Here is a 22,004-nt window from a genome sequence, read left to right as displayed (position 1 = left end):
CAGGCTTCTCCTCCCAGTCCCAGTGTCCTTGCCCAGGCAGTCCTAGAATCCCTTCTGGATTCTCCATCCCAGTTCTCCCCCTCCAGACTCCTTGTCCAAGTCTTCCCCACAAGCACCTTACTTCCAGTCCCATTTTACCATCAGTCCCAGTCCCCACGACCCTGACTCTCTTCCTCCCTCTATATCCCCATTAGCTTTCAATCCCAGTCTTCCTCCCTGGGCTCTTTGGCCTATCTCAGTGTCTCTCTCCAACCTCCTAGCTCCTTATAGCAGTCGTTTTACCCAGCCACTCCCAGTTCTCTTGCCTCAGAACTTTTGGAGATCCTAGCTGCTAAAATCTAGGAAGTCTCTATTGAGCATGTGTGAACTGATTTTTCCAAGGTTTGTAACTTGGCCAAATTTGGATGGATTTCCATAGGGAAAGCAAAAAGGCATATCCTTAACACAAAGGCAACCCCTCTGTCAAATTTCAAGTCCTTGCTCCAAAGCATGAGGTAACTCCGGCTTCTCGAAAAAGTGTGCCAGAATTTTTCTACATAGGCAAAACAATGTATTTTTCTCTAGCCTCGATTTCAGACACACCCAAACCATTTTAGCTGAAATTTTCTATGAAAATTCAGTCTGAAGCAGACATCCAGCATGGAAAATTGGAGCCCGAACGGTCAAAGTTTGTCAAAACTGCAAGCAACCAAACACACAGTCTTATAATGGAAAGTAATAGGCAACCTTAATAGGTTGGTATTACCTGCTCCACCTATAATATATATGCCAGGTGCTAACCTTTTTGCATTGGTGGCGTCCGACACTTTCTGCTGTTTGTATATAAGCACACAAATATTCTAAATTCAGGATTAATTTTAATGCAAGTCATTTGCTGTCAGGAAAAGGAGAAAATTGAAGCAAAATTCCCCCTTTTTTGTTAAAAAAAAAACAATTTCTTTCTGGTAAAGGTTTCCAGGTAGAGCAACTAAGAGGATGATAAACTACATCCTACAGAGCAGATAAAGCACAGACATACAACCCCAGTGCAAGCTTCCCTACAATGAAGGTGGCATTCTTATGCTCACAAACTGCAGAATGTCCCTGGGTGCAAATAACTAAGTCAAAGTATTCTTAACAGGGGTAATTAACATCGGTTTCATTAAAAGTGAACTGGTGAAAAAAACAACATGTTTAAGATCTCATTCATATCAGTGGGTGTGCATGTTTAAGTACACTTAAACTCAATATAGTTTAAAACAAAGGATCTGAAAGATCATTTCCTCCAACTTCTGACACCAGATTTTCAGGCTCTGTATTTCTTCTAGAACAGTTAATGACATCACAGTTTAGGAAACTTTGTTCATTGCTGTACACTGAAGTGATCAACTTTAATATAAAACCCTCTTACAGAATCCTGAACTCAGCGCAATTTCAAATATTTTCAGTTTACTTAATTAGATTTATGAGTTAATTTACTGGGTTGCAAAAACACAGAGTATGAGAAATCAATTTAAACACAAGACAATGTATTCTTTCAATCTTACCTGACTGTGTCATGGATAAAGACTCATCAGACCAACTGTGGGATATTTGATGGGATTTCACAGGTAAACGCAGCTGCCCTCCAGTTCTGTGGCTTCCTTTGATGGAATCCTGCTTTGACATAGATGTACTGCTTTTGGAAGGAGACTATTCAAAGACGAAAGAAAAAATAAGTAACTACTTGTGAAGTTCAATTTAAAAGTATGAGATCACTGTCAACAGGAGTTAATTACAAGGAAGGAAAGTATTCTCTAGTCATAAATCTTTAGCAATAATAAATAGCTAGCTACCTATCCAGATACATTAACGAAAGCTTTATCCGTCTCAGTGTATTACGCATCAGAACAAAACTACCTAAAGTAGCAAAAGCAGACATTTATCTTGAACCTGGACCTCAGTAATTCTGCCTTACATGGTCTGGTTTATTGCTAAACAAGAAAACTTGTATGCTTCAGATTAGAATATTTTTAACGTATTTGTTGGTGCAACCACACTTTCATAAAAACTGCTGCCAAATATATCTGCTAAACTGAAAGGACACTTCTCAATATCAGGAAGTGCAAGGTATTACCCTACATCAACCACCACAACACGGGCTCAACTTCCAGCCAGGCAAAACTTCTCTTAAGGGCAGATTCTCTGCCAGATATCTGTTTACAGCATTAACAGTATGCCTGCCATAGCCATTTTACCCAGACAGAATACAACCTTTGGCACATTAGATGTTTACACTGCACTCTCTCTTCAGCGGCACGTTCTAAATGGACTTTCCCAGAGGAAAAAGTGTTTGTAAAACTCAATGTAAGTCTCAATGAGCAGTGTCTCCACAGACAGTGGCTGACACAGCATCTTTAGCCTCACAGCTTCATCCAGGTATAAAGCCCAGAGAACAAGAATTACCATGATGCAACTTAGAAAGCAAGCAGACATAATACTTGGAACAGAGTAGAAAGCCAGAATTATCTACAAGTTGGCATTATATGTTGTAACCTGCAAGACTATGTGTGAGCCACAGCTGGGTTCCTTATGCTATGGAATACCCCCAAACACTTCATAATGCAGAATTCAAATCAAAATCATAGTATTAGCTTCCTGTGCCTGATATAATCATGACGAACTATCATCCATCCAAGTCACACTGGTATGCTGGGCTAGCATTCCACTGATTATGCTGCGTAGCCCCTCTGGCACATTCAAAATCTGTAGTAAGTCTGCACACAAGTTAAAAATGCTTAATTGACCCCATTCCCAAACAATTTTTTTTCTAAAGATTTTAAAGAAAGTATGAGTCTCCAATATTTACTGACACGTTCGGATCTAGCATTTCAGCTAAAAAAACAGTTTAATCTCTGTGTAGAAAGCTTCAAACGGCTACTAGAAAGTTTATTTTCTACTTCTCTTCTGATGGTTCTTTACTAGTACTAGAAGATATAAATGTAAAGGATAAAGTTCACTCACAAGCTTGGCTGGCGAGGTAGCAGACTCTAGATCTTGTGAGTAAATCATTTCTTCAGTAAGTGTACTATGATCTGGGCTTACTGGCTTCCCTTGGTCCACAGCCTCTGATGGGACAGGTTCACCAGCTGGACTGCCTAGTTCTTCTGGGACAGAGCTTTCACTGTTTAGATGAGTATAGGAAAGCACTGGAGACTCCTCTTCACTGGCTGTTTCTGAAATGAGATAGTGGAGGCAAAAGAGAGCACACAGTATAGTCAGCCGAGCAAGAACTTGCACTATTTACATGCATCTAAGGTAGTTTTGATTACTGCATTTGATCAAACAGAATCAGTCACAAGCTGTGTTTAAATGCCAGATTGTACAGTAAAGAAACAAGGTGGGTGAGGTAATATTTTCACCAACTTCTGTTGGTGACAGACATGCTTTCAAGTTTACACCATTCTGATTGTATAGTGTTACTTCACATTATATGGTATTGAATTTTTTACCAAGGCAATATTTAATCAAGGAATTTTAATAAAACAAAATGCCAAATGTTAGTAGTGGCTGCTGGATGCCTAAAACAAAGGGATTTCAGCATATTCTAAATTAACTTTTCCAAACTCTGTGGTTCTTAATGAACATCTTCCAATACCCCGCAAAGACAGGCTCCCCTATTCAATTACAACGCTCAGCAGTCACTGAGGTGGTGAAGTCAACTGCCCTTGGAGACCAATACTGGAGCATGGAATCTGCCTATGGAAATAATTCCTCACCCCTCGACAATATTGCATGGTTAGCTGTGATTGGTTGAAAACCAAATCCTGAGTTCAAAATTCTATGCTTCCCCTGAAACAGTTGTTGACAAACCTCAAACACGGGAAGCAGTAGGAAAATGCTTCTTGTGCTATTTTAGATGTTATGATTTCTTCAACTCTTGGCAGATAACAGAATCTGGAAATCAGGACCTAGTTATAAACATTCCTGTTTTCTAACTTTTATAGGATATACAATACTATTGAAAAAATCCTTAGAAAATTACTCAATATTGGGGCAGAGGTTGGGGAAAGGAATCACCTTACTCCATTCTCCAGGATGACTGAGCTCCCACCCTGGTAGGTAGATAAAATTAGTGGAGGGACTACAAATACATTTGCTTTTTACATTCAACACATTGGGGTTTTTGTTCACTAGAACTTTATATTTCACCATTCTTTTTTTAATTGTCATAGTCGTGTGAAGTTCAAGTGGGAGTTTGCAATGACAAGTGAAACGGACCATAACTCTGAACTGCCTCATAGATTCAAAAGATGTGCTTTATTTTGGTGAGGGGAGAAAGGAAAATTAAGATCCTCTGGGACAATCTTTGAAGAGACCAGTATTTTCTTCACTTAGACTCCCTGCTCTCGAAACCTCTTGCTGAAATTACAAACTGCCACAGGAAGGCTGAACAAGACTCATTTTGGGAGCTGCATCGAAGCAAGTTTATTTTCCACATAGAAGAACATTTCATACAAACTGCACCCAAAAATACTTTAGTCATGTATAGTTGCAGAGTTAATAACATAGCAAGAGAAAATAGAAGTCAAAGGCAGGGAAGATAAACAGCTTTTCACTGATCCGAAATGCAAATTGTGAGGAAGAAGAAGGCTCCCTCTGATGGCAGGAATCGTAATGGTAGTAAGATGGCTGGTAGGGAGATAGACGAGAACAGCACTGAAATGGAAAGGGGATTTAAGAGCAGGGCCGGCTCTACCGTTTTTGCTGCCCCAAGCAGGACGACTGAAAACAGAAGCTGCTGCCGAACTGCTGCCGTGGCGCAGCCAGCAGAGTGGGCTGCTGCCGAATTGCCGCTGCTGCCGCGGAAAGACAAGTGCCGCCCTGACGACACACGGACTGCCGCCCCTTTCACAGTGCCGCCCCATTTGGGAGCTTCGGGGGAGGTACCTAGAGGAGCGGCCAAGGCAACACACAGACCACCGTGCCCCCTTCCCCCTCCCCCAGGTCCCAGCCACTTCCCAGAGTGGTGTGGGGGCAGGGCAGACAGGCAAGGAGCCTGCCCTGCCCCCGGTGCATGTGGGGCCGGACCCGCCCCCGAACCCCTCCTGCAACCAAACCCCCTGCCCTGAGGCCCCTGCTGCACCCTGACCCCCTGCTGCACCCCACACCCCTCCTGCACCCCAAGCCCCTGCCCTGAGCCCCCGCTGCACCTCACACCCCAACCCTCTGCCCTGAGCCACCTGCCACATCCTGCACCCTGACTACCCTGCACACCTCCTGCACCCCGCACCCCTCCTGCACTCCAACCCCCTGGGGGCAGGGAGGGGGCAGAATTGGGATGGGGATTTCAGGGAAGGGGTTGGAATGGGGGCAGGGAAGGGGTGGGAGGAGGCGAGGCAGGGGCGGGGCCTCATGGAAGGGGTGGAGTGGGGGCGGGGCTGGGGCGGCAGGGGGTGTGGTTAGTGGTGCGGCCCTCGGGCCAATGTATTAGACCTCATGTGGCCCTCGTGGTCATTTGAGTTTGAGACCCTTGGATTAGAAAAACAGAGAGACAAACAGAGGCACTGAGACAAATGGATAAAGCTGCAGAGACGGCCTCAGGTGTATTTCAAGATGTAACATGTAGAATATAAAGAAGGGTACAGAGTCAAAGATGTCACCAAGATAAAGCCACTGGAAGCCAAAAACTTTGAGTTGAGAAGGAGATGGAGTGGCGCTTGAGAAAGGTCGTCTTGTATAAGAGAAGCAATTCTATCAGAGGTATTTAGCTCTGGAAAGTTGAAACAAAGAAACAGATTTATTTGGTCAATGCAAGACATGAGGGTGAACAAAGTCATTAAAGACATACTGTTGACTATCAGTGTAAAAGTGGCAGCTAAGGTTGAAGATAATGATAAGAGTTAGAAGATAATAAAGAGCAGAGGACAGAACACAACTGTGTGTCCAGAGAGGAATAACCACTACCACACAGGAAGAAAATACAAAAATATGAGCTTACCAGAGGCTAATAGTTTATGATATGCTATGTTTTGCCCAGTCATTATTTGCACTGGGTCACTCTTTGAGCAGAACACGGTTTTACCTTTGGGTTCAGCCCTCTGGTCCCCAAGTTCCTTTTTGGCTGTTTTCGTTTTGAGTCTCTCTTTGTCCCAAGCAGCTAAGGCTTGTTTCTCCATCTGACGTATCTCTGCTTCCTCTGCATCTAGACGGCGCTTCCACTCCAGCAGTTCTTCAGCATGTTGTCGCCGCTGCATCAGCTTCTGTTCTCGCTTAGTCAGGAACCTAATAAACATATCAGAAGACAACAGGAAAACAGTCTACCACAGCCAAAAGACCCAATGGCCAGATGCTCTATCATCATGATATATAGACTTGTTGTTTTCTAGGAGAATATCAATGTTGTGACATTCCATAGATCTCCAAAAAACAAACGAAAAAAACTATATAATAAAAAGAGGCAAATGACTTACTGTTACTACTGTGTAGGACTTATTGCGGTTCATTGACAAATTATGTAGAACAGCACAGAAAAAAAATCAGAAGTGTAACAGATATCTTCCAATTCATATCTTTCTGCACATTTCCTTTCTATGAGAAGCGGGCAAGTTTTTAATGTAAAAACTATGATGGAAAATTCTTAATCTACCAAGAGACCCACCATTTTGGATTTTTTAAATGCTTGTCCTCTTAAAAGAGGTTTCAAGGTTGACCTTGCACCAGGCCCACTTTGAGCAGAAAGTCAACACACACATGATTAACTTCTGGTCACTTAGGATAACTCTGAGGCCCAGCTTTTATGATACAGTATGATAAACAGATCACTAATCTGGAGGGAGCTAATCACCTACAAATTCTGAGGATTTTAAATACTGTAGTTATACATAGAAGGGTTACTCACCAGTAACCAATTTGAACAGATAGTCTGTAGTGATCCCCACTCCTGGGCATGCAAAAAGGCTGTTACCATTAAGTCAGAACCCTCTAGAAAACAGTGACCATTGGGATTGTGAGCATTCTTTTTCATGGATCCCAACGTTCTCCCTACTGTCCTCACTGGTATAGAAGATACTGCAACCCTAAATGTCTCAAGTTCTTTCCAAATACACAAGCAACCATAAGAAGAGGGCATATGGTTCCATACTGACAATCCAACTGAAGAACTATAGGTACTGATAAGTAACTCTTCTTTTAATATTGTCTGTATGGATCCCTGCTCTTGGAAATGGTGTCTTCACATGCCTTTTTCCTTCAGTTAACTACATGGAAACTCCCAAATAAAAATTAGATTTTCTGAATATGAAGATATATTTTCAGGAGCCATCGGACATCCAGAGTGTGCCACCGCTTCTCTTTCCTGCATTGAGAAATGGAGGCAGAAGGAAGGTAGAACTATATCTTGGGCTCTGTGGAACACTGACCACCTTTGAAGGGGATGAATTCCTCCTCGATTTTCAGTATCATTTTGTCCTTGGGGATGTATTTATAATTCACATGTAAAGTACTCTGAATCTCTTATACTTGGCATGGAGATGTGATTGATATCATGAAACACACTAAGACTAAAGCAGTATAGAGAAACTTACTTTAATGGTTCAAAGGGATGTGAAAGGAGGGATTTTAAGATTAAATTGAGACTCCATGTTGGACATATTAACCTCTTTGGAGGTCTGAGTTTCTTCAGTACTTTGAAAAAATATATGATATAATACATGTTGCTGGCCTATGAGTGATCCCTCTACCTGGCAGCACATAACTGAATTTAGGGCCTAGTATATTCCTTTGAAGTCCTAGTACAAAACCCCTGGATAAGGCATCTTGAGGGAACTGTAATTGACAATACTTGGATCACCATGGAGTCCACATTTGTTTCTTCACCAAGACTGTTTAACTCTTTATTCCTTGTTTTCAATTATGCATGTCATAGCCATTCCAGTTAGTCAAGTAGGTCCTTGACTCAAACTTTTATGGAGACCAATTAGGTGACAATGACCTCATTACGATAACTACCTCTGTCTTGCTTCATTCAGCAGCCAGGCTGATGTGTTTCGAATTCCCAGTTCTTTGTGGCTGACTGGATTCCAGAAGCACAAGTCCAGTTGTCATAACAGTCAAAAGGTAGTTCAGTAAATGTATGAGCAGTGAAAACCAGAGTCTCATCTTCCAGTGAAGTGCTAGAACACTTCCATACCAGCATCCATTTCCTGGACACCACGATTAGTTTAAATAATGGAACCCTACAAATGACTATACACAAGAAACCCACTGATCACCACACTTACCTCCACATATCCAGCAACCACTCCAGACACACCACATAATTTGTTATTTACAGCTAGGCACTCAGATATCACATAATTTGCTCCAAAGAGGAAGTCCAAGATGCACACCTAAACACATTTAAAATGGCCTTCACTAAACAAGGACACGCCACCAGAGAAGTAGATCACATCATGGAAAGGGCCATCCAAAAACACCCAGAGAACCTGTTTCAGTACAGGAAAGAGAAACCCTCTGGCCGCACACCCCTAGTTGTTACTTACCACCCACAATGAAACCCTTATGGGGTATCATCGAACAATTACAACCCATATTTGATAGGGACCACACCATGAAACAAATCCTTCCTGAACCCCCTTTTCTGGCCTTCAAACAACCCACCAGCCTCGCCCAGCTCATCATCAGAAACATGCGCCCCACAGACCAGTACACACCAACTCAAAGGAGCACCAGACCCTGACAGAACAAGATGCAAAACCTCCAGACATATCTCCACTGCTATGATGATCAATATCCCCCACAAAACATGTTCAAGATTCATGGGTCCTACATCAAATGCCCCATTAACAACTAAGTGGGTGAAACCAGACAATCACCTCACTCTCGAATGAGCTCAGATAGAAAATTGATAGAAGACAAAAATATATCGTATCATCCACGGCAGAAAATTTTTCACACAGTGATCATTCAACAAAGGTGATTTTTCAGTACTTGTCCTCAAGGGAAACCTGCATAAAACCTGCAAAAGGCAAGCCTGGAAACTTACATTCATAACTCTGCTAGCTACCAAACACCATGCACTTAACAGGGGCACTGTTTTTATGACTCATTACAACAATTTATAACACTGCACTGTCTGCTATCCTTAATTGCCCATTTCAAACCCTTTATGCATAACAGTCTAACCCCCAATAACCCACTTCATTTCAAGTAATGACCTCCAACACACTTATCCCTTCTGCTTAACCTGTATTAGCTGAGACGTTCTGCTTCCATCCCTCAGACCTGAAGCAGAGCTCTGTTTAGCTTGAGAGCTTATATCTTCCACAAACAGAAATTGATCGAATAAAAGATATTATCCCACCTACGTTGTCTCTCATATTCTGAGACCAATACAGCTACAAGATCACTGCAAACAATGGGGTGCCACTAAGATTATTTTCTCTGGATCTCCATTTTCTGAATCTTTTTTATTAGAAGAGGCACAGAAGGGAAGGTGTATAAAAACAGACCCTCTGGGCAATGTTGTGACAGGCATCTGTGACAATCACCTTTGAATAAAGTGTTACCTTGCTGCTGCTACAAAACAGACTGATGTGCTAAGGGCCAATGAGCATATTATCCATTGGAACACAGCAGGATTCAGAGATAGTTTTCCTGGTACAAGGTCTTCATATTTAAAGCCCATCACATAAATGATCAGCTAAATTGGACAGCCAGCTGGTTACTAGATTGCAAAAAGTTCCTCTGAACAATGGAACAGGATGAAGCTCAACTCCTTCAGCCCACCCTAGTCTGTTAATGTAGGCCACAGAGGTGACATTTGCTATCTTTTTCCAATTAAAAACGACAATTACTTCTCAGTATATTTTCGAAACTGATAAGAAAAGATTGGTAAGGATTTGGTGATTATCAGCAGGGTTAAATGTCTGTGGGATAGAGGTGGATGATAGTCAGAGGTTTTCAGAAGGAATAAGGGGATAGTTGCTGTGTTCTGCTGGAGCTGAATGATAGTAAACAAGTGGTGAGATGATGTTCCATGAATTATCCGAATTTAAATATACAACTCCTCTGCCATTCTGCTCAATAACTCCTGAAACTTCCTAAAGTCATCAAATTGAGACATAAAAGGATGGTATGTATGCACAGACTCATCAGTTGAAGAGGAGGAAGCAGCAGTTACTTGAATGATTATTCTCTATTTCTTCTTTCTCCTCCACTCAGGGGAAAAGGATCAAGACTGCTGGGCCAACAAGTCCAAGGCCATGTGGATCTCTTATGATTATTTCAGAAGGATTTTGCATAGATGCCTGATACGTTTGCGAACCCTGGAGCAGACCTCTAACTGCATCCTAGCTTGATCTTCACTGAGGCCAAAGTCTCCATAACTTATTTCAGGAATCCATAAAGGACCGAGAGAAACATCATGTGTCTTCTCCTCTTCCTTCCAAGAGAGGGAATAGTGGGATCTGAGTCCAGTGAGCACTGTTGTCCTTGAGGCATTCTTGAACCCAGTGATTTCTCAGAGTTGGACTTCTAGGCAGAAGATATTCCAGACTCCAATTCATTAATACATTTCAGCTAAAATCAGATTAGCCTGTTGGACTTTCTTCAACATACATAGGTGGGACTCCCACTCTGAGTATTTTGGGAGGGGAAGTGGAGGAAATCTGCATAAAGCATATACCTCTGTGGGAAGTATCACTCACCCAGGAACTGGATACACTGGTCTGAATACAAAAATCTTTGCCTCATACAATGTACATTACTTCAACCTCAGATTCTTCTCAGACTCAGCCACTTTGACAATAGAAATAAATGGAATCATAGATAGATTCATAGATATTAAGGTCAGAAGGGACCATCATGATCATCTAGTCTGACCTCCTGCACAACGCAGACCACAGAATCTCATCCACCCACTCCTGCGAGTTTCATGAAGTTGTATAAACCCCATACAGTCCATGCAGATAACCTCAATATAAGGCATATAACATTCTCTGATCTTGAAATGAATTCAAAAGAGCAGGAGCTGACAAAACCATGCCGAACCAGATGCCTACTGTATCAACTCATGGATCCAAAGAATGACATGAAGAACCAATTAACTTGCCATAAAAATTAACAGCTACACAAACATTAACTATTTATGATGACACTAGCCGAACAAGCCAAAAGGAGTCCAGAGAAAACAAGGGTTTTGACCTTCAATCCACAGTGGTAAGAGAAAAGAAAGGGATGGGTGGGAACTGCAACCAAACTTCCACACAAACTTCCTCGTGGCTGGACTTTATAAAAACTAGACAAGCCATTTACAACACACACTTTGCTTCTCTACAAAAGAAAAAGGACACTAAATTATCTAAACTACTACATGCCACAAGAGGCCACAGCAATGGTTCCCTTAACCCACCCAGCAATATTGTTAATCTATCCAACTATACTCTTAGCCCAGCAGAAGAATCTGTCCTATCTCGGGGCCTCTTCTTCTGCCCCTCCACCCCCACGAACATGATACAGTACTGTGGTGACCTAGAATCCTATTTTCGACATCTCCGACTCAAGGAATATTTCCAACACACCTCTGAACAACATACTAATCCACAGAGACCTTCCTACCAACACTACAAAAAGAAGGATTCTAGGTGGACTCCTCCTGAAGGTCAAAACAACAGACTGGACTTCTACATAGAGTGCTTCCACCAATACGCACGGGCTGAAATTGTGGAAAAGCAGCATTACTTGCCCCATAACCTCAGCCGTGCAGAACACAATGCCATCCACAGCCTCAGAAACAACTCTGACATCATAATCAAAAAGGCTGACAAAGGAGGTGCTGTCGTCATCACGAATAGGTTGGAATATGAACAAGAGGCTGCTCGGCAGCTCTCCAACACCACTTTCTACAAGCCATTACCCTCTGATCCCACTGAGGGTTACCAAAAGAAACTACATCATTTGCTCAAGAAACTCCCTGAAAAAGCACAAGAACAAATCCGCACAGACACATCCCTGGAACCCCAACCTGGGGTATTCTATCTGCTACCCAAGATCCATAAACCTGGAAATCCTGGACGACCCATCATCTCAGGCATTGGCACCCTGACAGCAGGATTGTCCTCAGGCCCTATGCTACCAGCACTCCCAGATATCTTCGAGACACCACTGACTTCCTGAGGAAACTACCATCCATCGGTGACCTTCCTGAAAACACCATCCTGGCCACTATGGATGTAGAAGCCCTCTACACCTACATTCCACACAAAGATGGACTACAAGCCGTCAGGAACAGTATCCCCGATAATGTCACGGCAAACCTGGTGGCTGAACTTTGTGAGTTTGTCCTCACCCATAACTATTTCACATTTGGGGACAATGTATACCTTCAAGTCAGCGGCACTGCTATGGGTACCCGCATGGCCCCACAGTATGCCAACATTTTTATGGCTGACTTAGAACAACGCTTCCTCAGCTCTCGTCCCCCAATGCCCCTACTCTACTTGCGCTACACCGATGACATCTTCATCATCTGGACCCATGCAAAAGAAGCCCTTGAGGAATTCCACCACGATTTCAACAATTTCCATCCCACCATCAACCTCAGCCTGGACCAGTCCACACAAAAGATCCACTTCCTGGACACTACGGTGCTAAGAAGCGATGGTCACAAACATCACCCTATACCGGAAACCTACTGACCGCTATTCCTACCTACGTGCCTCCAGCTTTCACCCAGACCACACCACATGATTCATTGTCTACAGCCAAGCTCTACGATACAACCGCATTTACTCCAACCCCTCAGACAGAGACATACACGTACAAGATCTCTATCAAGCATTCTTACAACTACAATACTCACCTGCTGAAGTGAAGAAACAGATTGTCAGAGCCAGAAGAGTACCCAGAAGTCACCTACTACAGGACAGGCCTAACAAAGAAAATAACAGAACGCCACTAGCCATCACCTTCAGCCCCCAACTAAAACCGCTCCAACGCATCATCAAGGATCTACAACCTATCCTGAAGGACGACCCTTCACTCTCACAAATCTTGGGAGACAGGCCAGTCCTTGCCTACAGACAGCCCCCCAACCTGTAGCAAATACTCACCAGCAACCACACACCACACCACAGAACCACTAACCCAGGAACCTATCTTTGCAACAAAGCCCGTTGCCAAATGTGTCCACATATCTATTCAGGGGACATCATCATAGGGCCTAATCACATCAGCCACACTATCAGAGGCTTGTTCACCTGCACATCTACCAATGTGATATATGCCATCATGTGCCAGCAATGCCCCTCTGCCATGTACATTGGTCAAACTGGACAGTCTCTACGTAAAAGAATAAATGGACACAAATCAGATATCAAGAATTATAACATTCATAAACCAGTTGGAGAACACTTCAATCTCTCTGGTCACTCGATCTCTGATCTAAAAGTCGCAATATTACAACAAAAAGACTTCAAAAACAGACTCCAACGAGAGACTGCTGAATTGGAATTAATTTGCAAACTGGATACAATTAACTTAGGCTTGAATAGAGACTGGGAGTGGATGAGTCATTACACAAAATAAAACTATTTCCCCATGTTTATTTCCTCCCCCCCCCCCCCCCCCCGTTCCTCAGACGTTCTTGTTAACTGCTGGAAATGGCCCACCTTGATTACCACTACAAAAGGTTTTCTCCCCTCACCCCTGCTGGTAATAGCTCATCTTAAGTGATCACTCTCCTTACAGGGTGTATGATAACACCCATTTTTTCATGTTCTGTGTGTATTTATATCTCCTCACTGTATTTTCCACTGAATGCATCCGATGAAGTGAGCAGTAGCTCACGAAAGCTTATGATCAAATAAATTGGTTAGTCTCTAAGGTGCCACAAGTACTCCTTTTCTTTTTGCAAATACAGACTAACACCGCTGCTACTCTGAAACCTTTTACAACCTAGAGGACTGAATGGTCCAAACCACAAGAGAATACGTATACAACCTCAATATTTGCTATATTCTAGAGTGTTCCAATGTAACACCAGGCACGCACATGCATCCTATAGAGCAGGGATCTCTACAGAAAATAATCCAGTGAAAACTCTAATACATACTGGGCAAGAGGTTTCTCTTGTTTTTTTTGGTCAGTGGGGAGCGGGGGAGAGAAAGGCATTCACACCACACCATTACTATTTTCAAAGGCTAACTGTGCTAATGCTGTATTTCTTAACCCATCAGTTCCAAAAGGTTAATAGAAACCATTGAATAAACAAAACTTAGTTGTGCAGTTTAAAAGGTTAAATGTGGTGCTCTCTCCAAACACAGATGCAATAACTAAATAGAAGCTGAGGCGTCCAGACTTCAAGCCCAGCGCTTGATAAAGTTTTCAATTACTGCTCCGTTGCAGCAGCTCAATAATAAGCAGTCCATTTTGTGTTCTTACCTACTGCTCAGGAAATTATATTCAGCAACAGCAGATTAATTTGGAAACAGTGAGGCAAGTGTTGGAATTCTATTCTGATGAGGAGCCTCCTAGCTGTTTAGGAATGAACAGAGCATGCTCTATCAAAGAGTACACCACTGAAAAAGGTGCCGTTACCTGACCAATTGGTTGTAGATATACAGCTGGAATTTGGGATGGAGGTTGGGAAAACAGACACTGAGAGAGGCCCAGTGGTGAGACGTAAAGACAGAGAAGAAGTAGTGAACAGGAGAGCAGTGTCTACAAAATAAGGAGGAAGAGTTTAAAACCAAGATATCAAAAAGACAGAAAGAACAAGAAAAGGAGAGCAGCTAACAAAGAATTTTAAAAATGTGTTAACATTACATGGATTACATCACCTCATCTTAAACAGAAAAATTGTATGTTGTCACTCCAAGGGCAACAGAACATCACTACTTCTATGCATAAAATGTAACAATTTATTCTGTCAATTAAATGCAAGCTTCTTTTCATATTGTTATCTAGGTTAATTTCAGATTTTGGTAGTAGTTTTGTTGCTTGTGTATAAGCTTCCATTTGCAGTTCTGTGCACACACCTCAATCCTGGGTCTTTAGCACCTCCTGCTATTCCAGTCCTCAGTAGAGGACTTGTTTGTTTTATGATGTGGACAATGGTACTATTCTGAGACCCCTAAACACATTTTCACTTGTAGGTTCAAAGATGAATCTGACCATTTTTCCAAAGATAAATGCCACTGATCTAATTAGTAGCACCACCTGGTTCAAAAATAGTGCAGTGATTCAGAAAAACAGCCTGAAATGTTCACGGGTACTTCTATTTCTAGCTGGAATGCAGATGTTGCCATTTTTCATTCTCAGCAAAGCATAGTCTTGGTCTCACATTTACACACTGCCTGTTTCACTTAAAAGTACTAAAGTGCAACAAAATTGCATCCATATTACAAAATTCCTGAAGCCAGTTGGATGATAATATTTAAAATATAGTGTAGCCCCTAAAAGTTATTCAGAGGAAAAGCCATGCTACAGATAGCTCACTATTACAGTGCAAGGTAAGAAACACGTTAAGATAAAGCAAAAGATTAGGTTAGTTCTTCTATTTCCTATGGTGCATGGATGATTATTGTTGAAGCTGCATACACAGAGGACACAAGGGGAAAAAAGTGTTAATTCTCTTTGACAGAGCATGCTCCTGTTCACATGCATACCACAAGGATTAAGACAGAAACTCTCTTTCTCTTCCCTTCTTAGCAGAAGATAGGTATTGAAGCTGTCACAGAAGTGTGAAGAATCTCTCCTTTGCCACAGAGTCCAGCAAGTCCAGCATTCATTTCCAGTCTGAAGTATAGCTGGCTTTTAAAGCCCTCTTCTTCCCCAGTTTGCTTTTAGTTAATTCTTATCATTCAGTTTTTTTCCTGCACCTTATGCAATTAGACTAATTCAATATTAGTTCCCTTTCAAGGGATGGCTTCCCTTCCCCACCCGCAAAAATTCTGCCAATACTGTCTTGCTGTACTGCTTTGATTTAACCGTATTCTTTGCTACATCCTTGGGAGAACTCCGCAGTCTGCAATGCTGGTTTTTATGAACAAACATACCGTTTCAGAACCATGTAGCAAAATATTAATTACGTAAAAAATATCCATTTGGCATAATCTGTTTGGCAAAAGTAAAAGTTAAATTTAAGTTTAAAGAAAGTGCTACTCCTTCCTGAACTTCTACCAAACACACACACAATCCACAGCACAAGAAGCAATGAGATAACATTGGAACGATATATTAAACCACACAAAGGCATAATTTCCATTTCTTACTGCTCAGAGCGCGATAAAGGAGGGCAACTGTGCTGCTAGCCAGTCTTGAAAATTCTACTGAACTAGGGCAATTGTTTTGACTGGCAACTAAAATATCATTAGGCCTTTCCCTATCATCTTAAAGGTATGTTTACTGTGTGCCAAGGCTGAAGATTTTATAACAATTTTACAAGATTGTAATGGGGTCGTTATCTACCAGTAACTAACTCTTTTTCTGTAAAGATAAGCATTATTTAATGATCTACACTCCTGGAGAAAGAAGAGAGGTATCTAGTACAATACAAGATGAACATTAAATATTACCAAAAAAATTTTTGGCATAGAAATACTTCCATTAAAAAGTGCATCAGTCACTGATAAAAAAAAGCGTATCAGTTGCATCTTAAGAAGTGGTGTTTTACTCACGAAAGCTTACGCCCAAATAAATCTGTTAGTCTTTAAGGTACCACCGGACTCCTTGTTGTTTTTGTGGATATAGACTAACATGGCTACGCCTTGATACTCAGTCACCTATGATACTTCCTATAGAGCTACTCTTATCAAGGTAAGTAAGTATGATTTCAAAATTCAAGAACTGTGAACCAATTCTGAATTATGGCATCTGTTGCCACTGGAAATTTCATTCTTGTGATCAATCTGTCCGATTCTTAACCTTGAAGACTCAAAGACCTTCTTTTGTTCTAAGGAGAAAAACCCTTTCTTTTTGGGGAACTCTGGAACCCATTATTGCCCATAAACAGAGTGGCCCTTCCCATTCTAAAAGGATTTGTCTATGTTAGGGCATAGTTAAATCTCAACGCTTCTTGTATAAAGATGGACTTGGTTTAGCATGACTAACTTCGGAGGCACAGATCCTTAAGACTTTATAGTCAGTGTCTCAGTTGTCCTGAAGGCTGTTTCTTCTTTAAAGAAGAGAACTGAACTGAGGGTTCAGGCCACTCAACACCAATCAGTGGGGTCTGGGTCAGAAGACTTCCTTTTAGACCCAAAGTGGGTAAAGACTGTGCAATCAGACTGACCTTCTGTCAAGTTATTTCTTACTATATGGGCCCCCTTAGTATCTGAGCTTTCATTACCATAGTTACCGAGAATCTAACATAGGGAGGACTTATGCCCCTCCCCAGGCATTTCAAGTATCCAATATGCTAATGAGTCATGGATATCTTGTCATTACAAGATGTGTAACATTTGATTCATGACCTTTTCTCTGGACCCAACATCTTGGGATTCTAGAGACAAAAAGAGAAAAAACAGCAGAAAATCTGCATAGTATGGACTAAACTATAATTACCTTAACTAGTAACAAGTTTAAAGCTATTTACAGCAATTACTTTAAGACTATTAATAGTGGTGACCCATAGTTAAAGGTCAAAAGAGAAGAGCTGAAGGCAGTTAGGGCCACATACTTTTTATATGGTAACTTCAAGGTACTAGATTAATATCCAAGATTAGTGGACATACTGAATTGTAATAGTTAACTTCTTTTAGACGTATGTGGGACTTTTAAAGCAGAACAAGAAACTTCCACATTGAATTGCTTCTGCATATTTTCCATGAAGAAGAATGCCATATTTTTATTTTACAAATATCTCATCTGTTCAGATCAGCTTGAGTTTGGCTACAAGCTCTGATGAAATTATTTTTCACATGCCCTTCAAGTTGCAGTCTTTGATGGCCTAAACATTTCTGACTTGAAAATGTGATACTTAACCAATGAAATAAGACAAAAGGAACTAGGGGCTCTGCAACAAAGTATTTATATCCTTTGACATATATACTATACAGGCATTACACAAAGGGCATGCCTCAAGGAAAAATTTTACTCATCATGAAGCAATGAATTTGCTCCTTCGTTACCTTGTACAGCAGGAATGTAGAGCCATAGCTAATACCAATCTTTAGGGAACAAGGGTTATTTCACTGTGAAATTTATACCATCCAAATTCCCTGAAGGACGTTCTGGATCTGACAATCTCTTTGTTCATTGTACTGCATCTAGTGCCCTCCAATTAGGTTGTATCTCCTTTAAGCAAGCATACTGTAAAAGCCATTTATGAAATAAAATAAAATAGGTAACTAAATTTAAATACCCTGTATTCTGCTTTCCAATAAGTGCCTGTGGCTCACATGTTCTCAATTTTTCTCAGTGTATGGACCACATATTAACAGCGGGATTATCTCATGGAGTGCCTACTATTTCCTTCATAATCATTCAGACCATCTCCCCTTCCCATTCATGGTCAAACACCACCCCATGCCACCTACAACAATTGCTTCAGTGAAAAGTAATTTATCTTTAGATGATTTTTAATCCAATTTAGCAGTTAAAAACAAGGAGAGCCAGAACTATATGATCAGCTAGCCAGTGATCTGCAAATCAGAATTTGAAGTCAACTAACGTGCCAGCAGATTTCTGTTAGAATGCAGGGCAAAGATGTACTGTAACATCAAAGCATTATTACATAAATGTCCCCTTAAAAAGTGAAAGGGATAAAGTGAGATGCCCAAACAGAGGACACAGGCACTGTATCTTAGTAGTCTTAAAGATCTATCTGAACTGAACTGCAGGAGACACTTTCCCAAGTTGTACTCAACTTCATTTCAACTCCTGATATAAATTAATGGCACGGCATTTAAACTGAAGGGCTGCTGTAGTAAAAGGGAGCAGCCTTGGCAGTGTCATCTACTGCTAATAAAACAAAGCATTTACTTATTTTCTGCTACTAGTTTTATTAAAATAAACAAAACAGCTTTTATAAAAATAGTTACTTTTCATCCATTCGGCTGCGCATTTTCTTGAGCTTCTGCATGATGCTACTAGTCTCACTACTGGAGATGGAGACTGGGGAAGGGCTGCGGGTCTCTACATCAGTTGGAAGTGGGCTGGAAGCATTGCTCTGCTTTATATCATCTTCACTGCGAACCTCCTGCAAAAGCGGAACAAAATTAAGAAAAGTACCATGGGCTTGGAGTGAAGAGTGAGAAAAGAACTTTTTGAATATTGATCCGCTTTCCTCCTTTCTCCAGCTTAACACACAAAATTTGGCCCTGAAAACAATACTTATTACCACACTGCTTTAGTCAGGTTAATCCTTGGACCCAAGCAGCCTATTTAGAGTTTATCCTGAGGTTACTAAAACTCAAACACAATACAATTTTAAGCAATCAAGAACATAAATCCATAAGAAACCTCTACTGAGAAAACTTTAGAGCCAAAAAGAAGGCAGGCAATTCTTTTAATTGAACCTTTTCAGGTTTCTTTTTTATTTTATTAATTTACCCCATATTTACCTCCCACCCAACACCAATCTGACAATAGAAACTTGAGGCACTAGTTCCTATTGCAGATGCTTGGTAGCTTATTTAATATAATAACAATTTAAAAAATTCAGCATAAATCCCTTCTGTACTCTGCCCCTCTGTAACTTAAGTTCTCCACTGATAGTTTCTTAAATACTGAGTCAATCCTTTCCATATTGCTAGAATAAAGCCTCATCTTAGATTTTGTAAAGAGTTTCGCATCTGTAATGGAATCTCTCTTATCTTTCTACCTGGAGGAAGAAACATGCAAGACTAAGGGTCAAGAGCTCAAACCATTCTACCTACACATTTCAAAGTATTGAGCTTCCACCCCCTCTAGTGTCTTTTTCTCAGTCTTTTTCTCTTCCTCCCTTTGTGGGTAGTATATATTCTATAGACTCTCGATTCTACATTTTACCTTCCTCAGTCTCTAACAATGACTTATTTAACAAGTTAATGATATGGGTTTCTTTCTTTCCTAGATGACTGTGCCTTCCTTTTGTTTCCTCCGACTCATAGTGAATGCACTCTTTGCCCTGGTCTACACTAGGACTTTAGGTCGAATTTAGCAGTGTTAAATCGATGTAAACCTGCACCCGTCCACACAATGAAGCCCTTTATTTCGACTTAAAGGGCTCTTAAAATCGATTTCCTTACTCCACCCCTGACAAGTGGATTAGCGCTTAAATCGACGTTGCCGGCTCGAATTTGGGGTACTGTGGACACAATTCGATGGTATTGGCCTCCGGGAGCTATCCCAGAGTGCTCCATTATGACCGCTCTGGACAGCACTCTCAACTCAGATGCACTGGCCAGGTAGACAGGAAAAGAACCGCGAACTTTTGAATCTCATTTCCTGTTTGGCCAGCGTGACAAGCTGCAGGTGACCATGCAGAGCTCATCAGCACAGGTGACCATGATGGAGTCCCAGAATCGCAAAAGAGCTCCAGCATGGACCGAATGGGAGGTACGGGATCTGATCGCTGTTTGGGGAGAGGAATCCGTGCTATCAGAACTCCGTTCCAGTTTTCGAAATGCCAAAACCTTTGTGAAAATCTCCCAGGGCATGAAGGACAGAGGCCATAACAGGGACCCGAAGCAGTGCCGCGTGAAACTGAAGGAGCTGAGGCAAGCCTACCAGAAAACCAGAGAGGCGAACAGCCGCTCTGGGTCAGAGCCCCAAACATGCCGCTTCTATGACGAGCTGCATGCCATTTTAGGGGGTTCAGCCACCACTACCCCAGCCGTGTTGTTTGACGCCTTCAATGGAGATGGAGGCAATACGGAAGCAGGTTTTGGGGACGAAGAAGATGATGATGAGGAGGAGGTTGTAGATAGCTCACAGCAAGCAAGCGGAGAAACCGGTTTTCCCGACAGCCAGGAACTGTTTCTCACCCTAGACCTGGAGCCAGTACCCCCCGAACCCACCCAAGGCTGCCTCCTGGACCCAGCAGGCGGAGAAGGGACCTCTGGTGAGTGTACCTTTTAAAATGCTATACATGGTTTAAAAGCAAGCATGTGAAAGGATTACTTTGCCCTGGCATTTGCGGTTCTCCTAGATGTAGTCCTAAAGCCTTTGCAAAAGGTTTATGGGGAGGGCAGCCTTATTGCGTCCTTCATGGTAGGACACTTTACCACTCCAGGCCAGTAACACGTACTCGGGAATCATTGTAGAACAAAGCATTGCAGTGTATGTTTGCTGGCATTCAAACAACATCCGTTCTTTATCTCTCTGTGTTATCCTCAGGAGAGTGAGATATAATTCATGGTCACCTGGTTGAAATAGAGTGCTTTTCTTCAGGGGACACTCAGAGGAGCCCATTCCTGCTGGGCTGTTTGCCTGTGGCTAAACAGAAATGTTCCCCGCTGTTAGCCACAGGGAGGGGGGAAGGTTGAGGGGGTAGTCACGCGGTGGGAGGAGGCAAAATGCGACCTTGTAACGAAAGCACATGTGCTATGTATGTAATGTTAACAGCAAGGTTTACCCTGAAAGAGTGTAGCCACTGTTTTATAAAATGTGTCTTTTTAAATACCGCTGTCCCTTTTTTTTTCTCCACCAGCTGCATGTGTTTCAATGATCACAGGATCTTCTCCTTCCCAGAGGCTAGTGAAGCTTAGAAAGAAAAAAAAACGCACTCGCGATGAAATGTTCTCCGAGCTCATGCTGTCTTCCCACACTGACAGAGCACAGACGAATGCGTGGAGGCAAATAATGTCAGAGTGCAGGAAAGCACAAAATGACCGGGAGGAGTGGTGGAGGGCTGAAGAGAGTAAGTGGCGGGCTGAAGACAGGGCTGAAGCTCAAATGTGGCGGCAGCGTGATGAGAGGAGGCAGGATTCAATGCTGAGGCTGCTGCAAGACCAAACCAGTATGCTCCAGTGTATGGTTGAGCTGCAGCAAAGGCAGCTGGAGCACAGACTGCCACTGCAGCCCCTCTGTAACCAACCTCCCTCCTCCCCAAGTTCCATAGC

At 42.0% G+C, this 22,004-nt stretch overlaps 1 protein-coding gene across 1 annotated transcript in view; it reads right to left on the bottom strand.

Moving 5' to 3' along the window:
* CEP350 (centrosomal protein 350) overlaps nucleotides 1–22,004 on the bottom strand; it is a 140,078-nt gene that overhangs the window by 33,121 nt on the left and 84,953 nt on the right. Inside the window, exons 27-30 of the mRNA XM_084636814.1 lie at nucleotides 19,002–19,159; nucleotides 6,044–6,243; nucleotides 2,983–3,194; nucleotides 1,527–1,671 (exon numbers count right to left, since the gene is read on the bottom strand). Of these exons, the coding sequence (XP_084492940.1) occupies nucleotides 1,527–1,671; nucleotides 2,983–3,194; nucleotides 6,044–6,243; nucleotides 19,002–19,159 (715 nt within the window). The remainder of the gene's footprint in view (nucleotides 1–1,526; nucleotides 1,672–2,982; nucleotides 3,195–6,043; nucleotides 6,244–19,001; nucleotides 19,160–22,004) is intronic.

The sequence above is a fragment of the Lepidochelys olivacea genome, assembly GCF_965140295.1.
Source record: "Lepidochelys olivacea isolate rLepOli2 genome assembly, chromosome: 8".
NCBI lineage: Eukaryota > Metazoa > Chordata > Testudines > Cheloniidae > Lepidochelys > Lepidochelys olivacea.
Note: the sequence above shows the minus strand (reverse complement) of the source record. Positions and strands in the feature narration are given on the sequence as shown.